This window comes from Vitis riparia, chromosome 19 (genome assembly GCF_004353265.1).
Source record: "Vitis riparia cultivar Riparia Gloire de Montpellier isolate 1030 chromosome 19, EGFV_Vit.rip_1.0, whole genome shotgun sequence".
NCBI lineage: Eukaryota > Viridiplantae > Streptophyta > Magnoliopsida > Vitales > Vitaceae > Vitis > Vitis riparia.
The window spans coordinates 4,590,839-4,597,751 of record NC_048449.1 but is presented as its reverse complement, the minus strand read 5'-3'; the positions used below and the strand labels follow the sequence as shown (position 1 = coordinate 4,597,751).

General features: G+C 33.4%; 1 protein-coding gene across 1 annotated transcript; it reads right to left on the bottom strand.

The window, feature by feature from the left end:
- Nucleotides 1-2,200: 2,200 nt before the first annotated feature.
- On the bottom strand, nucleotides 2,201-4,122 carry LOC117909099 (basic proline-rich protein-like). The gene is made up of 4 exons (XM_034823001.1): nucleotides 4,037-4,122; nucleotides 3,885-3,945; nucleotides 3,605-3,729; nucleotides 2,201-3,241 (listed from the first exon to the last, which is right to left on the bottom strand). Exons 1-4 carry the CDS (start codon nucleotides 4,055-4,057, stop codon nucleotides 2,201-2,203), a joined length of 1,248 nt encoding a protein of 415 aa, XP_034678892.1. The 5' UTR covers nucleotides 4,058-4,122.
- Between the last annotated feature and the right edge of the window lie 2,791 nt (nucleotides 4,123-6,913).

Sequence of the window (6,913 nt, the reverse complement as noted above, 5' to 3'; positions counted from 1 at the left end):
AATCCTTTTGGTATTAGGATTTCTAGTTGCCAATAAAAAAACGAATCAAACTAAATAAATAAATAAAGTAGTAAAAGCAAAGCTTAAAAAAAATAAATAAGAAATTTGAATCAAAATTCAAAATAAGAAAAATAAAAATAGTGAAAAAAAAATAAAAGTTTGGAAAACTTGTTCCTTGGCTTAAAATTCTAGCCAAATAAAATTTATTATTTCAAATCTTTCAAATTTTTGAAGGGATTTATAGAGGGACAAATTTTATGTTGACTCATTAATTGCCGCATAATAATTGGCTAATAATATATTAACATGTCATATAAGGTAATCTAATAAAAAATCAAATAAATATTATAATTATCATGATTAATTAATTATGATAATTATCATAATAAATAAGATTTATCTCTAGAAAATTTAATTGTGATAATTATGGTAGATAATTAATTATGATAATTAAAATAAACAATAATTATCATCTGCTCACGACAGCACGATCAAGTACGTGAAAAATTATATGTTTGATTTCCGATTGACTTCTCAGAATCTGTAGAGTTACTCCCACCAAAAATCTATATATGAACCAAGAAGGTGTCGTCCCTCATCCTTGAATCAATCTCAGATAGCAGATGGAAAGAGGTTTGAGATTTTCTTCCACATCTTCAACCTTTCTCTATACAAAGACATGAACGAACATCAAAAAACAAATAAGAATGTTACTGGGTATAAAAATTGCCATTAAACAAATTATCTTATTCTTGAAGAACCCCAAAATTGAGACCATATAGTATTCAAAGATTTTGGTTCCTTCCCTTTCCTACATTTCTTCACCAAACAAACATAATAACTAGCCGGGTTTAAGCTTTGACATGAAGCTATCATTGTAATTCATACCAAGAATCCAAGAAATGCGTGCATTCAGCGTAAGAAAGATTATGAAAAAAAGAAAAGAAAAAACAAGGAATTGAAATTATTCTTCTTATTGGCGTACACTTTACGATTGCATGGACATGAAGAGGTTGAAGTCGGAAATTGCGAAACTCCAACTAGTTTTCATTGGCCATGCATTCATCTGCTACCACGTCAAAGTGTCCGTGGAGATCTTCATCTTTCTCTTCCCGTGGCAGTGGTGATGGGTGCACAGGATGGAAATCCATCTTCTTGGTGAACTTGGTGTGTTTGGTTCTTGAGAAAAATTATAGTACAAAATCACTTTTGATTAGTGATTACAACACCATCTCTCTCTCTCTCTCTAACTAGTTATAATATGGTTGTTGGGGGTTTGGCGGTTATATATATATGGGTATAGTGGGCAAGAAATTCAGACCCTGAGTTTGGCTTCTTTGTCGTGAGTCTTTTGTCGAAGATTGAAGTGACCAACAAATATTGCCACGTGCACAAATTTTTTAAATCAAAGTGTGTTAAAAATATATAATATGCTTCTTAGGGGAAAAAAAAATTACATTCATACGGAAAAAAAAATTACAAATTTTTTTTAAAAAGTTGAAAAACCAGTTATAATGCTTTATAAAAAACTATTTGATTCTCTCAAAAACACTTTAGTAAGAACATTGTGATTAAAACATTTCGATGTTATATTTTCTTATACAAACCTTCTTATTATTCACTAATAAAAATAATTAGTTTCTTTTTAAGTATTTAGGTGACAAAATTTTCATAGTATTTTGAATCTAAAATATGAACATTAGGCCACTTATTTGTTTGGGTGCATAGAAAACTGGGAAGAAAGTAGGACAGAGAAACAAAAAAATGAAATGAACTAAGAAGTCATTATGAGCTTAAGTGGTTTTCAGTTGACTTTGGTGAGTAGCAAGCAGTCTATTGCGTGCAGCAATTGCACTTGTTTTTTTTGGGGGGATCCGCCGGCAAAGCACTCGCAGGATAAGGCCTGAGCTCCCAATTCCTTTGAGTGGGATTTTGCCTATTTTCTGGTTCATTGGTTATACCTCCCGCGCTTGATGAGTTCTGTGTGACTGAGCTTGATGGTTCTTGACTCCCTCCCTTTGTCCCTGAGCCTGCTGCTTCTTGCCTCCCTTCCTTTGTCCCTGAGTTTGGTGGTTCTTGACTCCCTCCCTTTGTCCTTGAGCCTGATGCTCCTGGATACTCTCTCCATGTCCTTAAGCTTGATTCTTCCCTCCTGTTTGGTGTAGTTGATTTGGGTGGATAATATGGTGGTGGCTTTCCCCTACCAGTGTATGGTGTAGGTACAGGTGCAGTTGGTTTGGTGGATAATTGGTGGATGATATGGTGCTGGCTTTATACCAGTGTATGGTGTAGGTACAGGTTTAGACGTACCAGTAATACGATAAGGTGGAGATGTAGGCGGACGACGAGGATGAATAACTGAAGTTGTCGGCGGCGCTGACAAAGCACCCGCAGGATACGGCTTAAGCTCCCAATTCCTTTGAGTGGGATTTTTTCTATTTTCTGATTCACTGGTTCTCCCTCCCTTTGTCCCTGAGCTTGATGCTTCCCCCCTGTTTGGTGCAGTTGATTTTGGTGGAGAACATGGTGGTGGTACATCAGGAGTATCGGATTGTCTAGGCGGAAGACCAAGTGGTGAGGGACCAGGACGACCTCGTCTAAGTGGAAAGCGAAGTGGACGACCATGTGGTCTAAGTAGTAAACTAGCAGGTGTTGCTGCACTACGACGAGGAGGTGATCTAGGCAGAGGGCCAGATGATGGTGCACCAGGAGTACGAGGTGGGCTAGGAGGAAGACCTGGTGGTGGTGCGCTGCCAGGGGAACTAGGTGGTGGTTCACTGCCAGGAGGACCGGTTGGTGGTGGCGCACCGGGACTGCCAGCTGGTGGTGCTGCGCTGCCAGGAGGATCAGTTGGTGGTGCACTTCCAGGAGGACTTGGTGATGGTTCACTGCCAGGAGGACCGGTTGGTGGTGGCGCACCGGTACTGCCAGGTGGTGGTACTGCGCTGCCAGGAGGATCAGTTGGTGGTGCACTTCCAGGAGGACTTGGTGATGGCTCACTGCCAGGAGGACCACTTGGTGGTGGCGCATCAGGACTACCGAGTGGGGGTGCGCTTCCAAGGGAACTAGGTGGTGCTGCGCAGCTGCCAGGAGGATCAGTTGGTGGTGGTGCGCTTCCAGGATGACCAGGTGATGGTGCGCTGCCAGGAGGACTAGTTGGCGGCGTGCGACCAGGACTACCAGGTGATGCGTCTGGCCTTGGTGCATCGGAGCTCATCAGGCATTGATGTCCATTTGGTTGCTGAGAAAAGAAAAGAAAATAAAACGAAGCAGAAGAGTATATTTTCTTGGTTTGCAACCCAGAAAGCAAAAGAAGTCAAGGGAGGTATTTGACACAACTACTTTCGTAGCTTCAGTGTCTGGAAACGAAACCAAAAGAAAACATTTCTGTTACCAGATTTTTTTTTTCTTTGAAATTGAAAAAAAAAAGAACAAAAAGAAAAGAAAAGAAACTGATAATGAATGAAAGGATATATACATGATGATTTGCAAGTTGTTTAGCATAGTGATTCATCTTATTGCTGAAATAAAAACAATTTTTAAATATATCCATGTTAATTTCCTTCATTTTTCAACAAAGAAAGGTTATTTCTTTATTGATTACCCGGTAAAAAGATCCAGGAGGAGAAATTCCTCCAATGAATTGAGGAAGTTGCAGCAGCTGTGAAATATTGGTTTGGGCACCAAGAAGTAGTGCTGGCTTGAACATAATTAACTTCATATCTGCCACTGTAATCAAACTCTTCACTGGTCAAAATCTCAAAACTTAAAATCTAAATAAAACCCCACTCTTTTTTTTCCCTTTCATTTTCTCTGCAAGTTCATAGAAAACGGGGGGGAAAGAGTCAGAAGAAAAGCCATAGATGAATAAAGAGACTAATTACCGCTTAAATTATCTTGAACTGGCCATTTCTGTCTTATGCAAGTTCCGACTTTGGGTTCCATCTGCTCTCAATCAGATCACAACAAGAAGTTTGTGAAAAATGATTTGTTTAATTTCGGAGTAACTTGACAGAATTTGTAGAATTAATCTCACCAAGGAGGTGGTGTTCCTCATCCTTGACGCAATATTTTTCAGACAGCAGATAGCGAAAGGTTTGAGATTTTTATTCACAATATCGTCCAGCTTTCTTGTACAAAGAAGTGAAAGAACATCAAAAATCAAACAAGGATGTTACTGAGAACAGAAATTTTTATCCTCCCCTATTTTGTTCCAGAGAAAACAAACGAAAAACAGAACCAGACAAGTTCTCTTATTCTTGAAGAAACCCAAAATTTGAGACCATGCAGTGTTAAAAGATTTTGGGTCCTTCCATTTCCCTACACTTTCTCCCCAACCAAACAAGACCCTCTAGCCTTGCAACATACTGGGTGGAGTGTCAACCGTTCACGTGAAGCTGTCATAGTTATTCATGGCAAGACACCGTACGAATGGACTGATTTTCTCGCAATTTGAGGGACGGATGAATAAAGCAGTATACCAAGAAACCAAGAAATGCATGCACTCAGAATTAAAAAGATTAATAAAGAAGGAAAGAAATAACAGAAAAGTGAAGATTGTTCTTCTTATTGGCGTAACCTTTATGATTCCATGGACGTGAAGATCATCAGCATGGAACTTGCAATTCTCCGGTTGAAATGCTTGTCGACAGCTTGATCTGTCTGCAGCAGTGTTGATCGGTGCAAGTCCATCTTCTCGGTAATCTTGGTGTTTTTTCTCGAGAAAACTTAGAGTTCTCTCTCTAACTGGTTAATTATTAGTTGGTTTTGGAGGATCAATATATAAACAGCCATGTCGGCGGGAAATTCACCTGAGTCTGTGGCGAGATTTTGCGGCAGATTGCACTGACCAACCAAATACTGCCACATAAGCAAAATTAGTTATTCCATAATTTTTTAATCAAAATTAGTTATTCCATAATTACAAAATGAAAAACTTTGGGCCGTTTCACTGTGTTTTGTTCTCATTTTTTTAAAAACTGTTTTAAAGTTGAAAAAAATTTTTTTTTAATGTTTTATAAAAATAAAATTACTTCACAAGTTCTTTTTAAAAATGAAAATAGAAAATTTGTTCGAAAAAAATGTTTTTAAAATATTTTTTTATTTTGATTTTATAAAAACATTGTAAATTATAATATTAATTAAATTTAATTCAAATATTATTAAAAATAAAAATAGTTTTATAATTACAAATAAATTAAAAAGTAAATAGCTTTTAATAAAATATGAATAATAATATTATAATAAAATCATAAATTATATTTTTTTATAAAAAAATATACTATTTTAGTATATGTTAGAAATATATGAATATTAACATATCTTTATTTTATTTTTGTTAAAAATAAATAATAATAATTAATAATGTTTTATTTAAAATGAATAATGAATGAAGTTAGACTTTTTTGAGATGTAAATAACCCAAAGTTTCACACATTTAATAATCAATTACTAACAAAATATTCTAAATTTTTTTTATTTAATTTATAATTATTTGGGTCATTTTTTTGAATTTCAAATCATTCTTGAAAATTTTAAATATATTTAAATTACATTCTTGAATTTAAAGAATTTATAATCTACTTGTCTAGTGATAAAATTTTAAAAATACATTGTATTTATATGAGAAACAATAAAGTTAAAGTTATGACTCATGAATATACATTCTAATTATTGCTTTTTTTTAGTTATTAAATCTATTTTTGAGTTCCAAATTATTTTAAAAATTGTTAAACGTATTCATAAATTGAATCCAAAGTGTGTGTTGATATGAAGTCATTTCTTTAGTGAGAATCTATAAAAATATAATTATGTATAAAAAAAGAAATAATAAAGTTATTGTAATCGAATTTTTATCCATAAATTTCTAATTATAAATTTTTCCTAAATTTTCCCAAGCACCTCATTTTTTTTAATCGATGTCAAATAGACTTTAAAAGCTAAATGCCACAAAATCATAAAGGAAAATTACCATTTACTATTTTAGCATAAATAACTATTCATAAACTCAAAATTGAATTATCAAAGATACTATAATAATTGGAAAAAAAAAAATGAACAATTCATTAGTCTAAAAATTAATAAAGCTACCATTGATAAATATCTTTGCATCTACTCGAGGAAAAGTATTAAAGATATTACATCAACCTACGGGAAAGTGTCGAAAATATTACTAGACTCTTTCTTAATGGGAAAGTTGGCAAACATCCCAAATTATGGGTTGATTCGTCACAATAGGAAAGTCATCTAGTTCATGTATATTATTTAAAAATTATAGGGAGTACATCCACAAAAATAGGGGTTGACTACGATTTTGTTAGTTCACATTCCATTCTTCTTCACCCTCAACTCATTCAGCTCCCAGGGAAATGGATCCATTTGCACAGTGGCTCACCATAAATAAATTAGTTCTACTTCTAAATACTAAGAAAAAATTAACTTCTACAAAATTCATTTCCTAATAAAATAAGGGAAAATACTAATGGAGGATCACCACTTATATTTTTAATTTAATTTTATGACAAAATATATTAGTTATTAAAATTAGTAGAATTCATCCTCTAATTTAATTTTTTTTCTAATTATATTATGTAGAAAAAAATCTATTAAGAAGTATAACACAAACATGGAGATTAATTTTCAGTATATATATAAACTAAATAAAGATTAATAATATAAACATAATTTACTTATCTCGACATAAATCTACAAAAATTCTCAAAATTAGAAGAATAATCATAATACAAATAAAGTTATCATAATGTAAAATTTTGATATGATATTTATAACTATAAATTTTTTCTCAAATGGAAACTACTTCTACTTCTATTACATACTTTTAAAATAAATAAAAAAATAAAAAATAACACACACACACAAAGTAGAGTGTATTAATTTCAAATATAACCTTAGT

What these genes read in the sequence shown, in the direction of transcription:
- LOC117909099 (XM_034823001.1), bottom strand. Translation starts at nt 4,057, where the DNA reads ATGAGGAACACCACCTCCTTG. An exon ending in TGAGGAACACCACCTCCTTG is followed by an intron (nt 3,946 to 4,036) that starts GTGAGATTAATT and finishes GATTGAGAGCAG; the next exon opens with ATGGAACCCAAAGTCGGAAC. An exon ending in AGTTCAAGATAATTTAAGCG is followed by an intron (nt 3,730 to 3,884) that starts GTAATTAGTCTC and finishes GTTTGATTACAG; the next exon opens with TGGCAGATATGAAGTTAATT.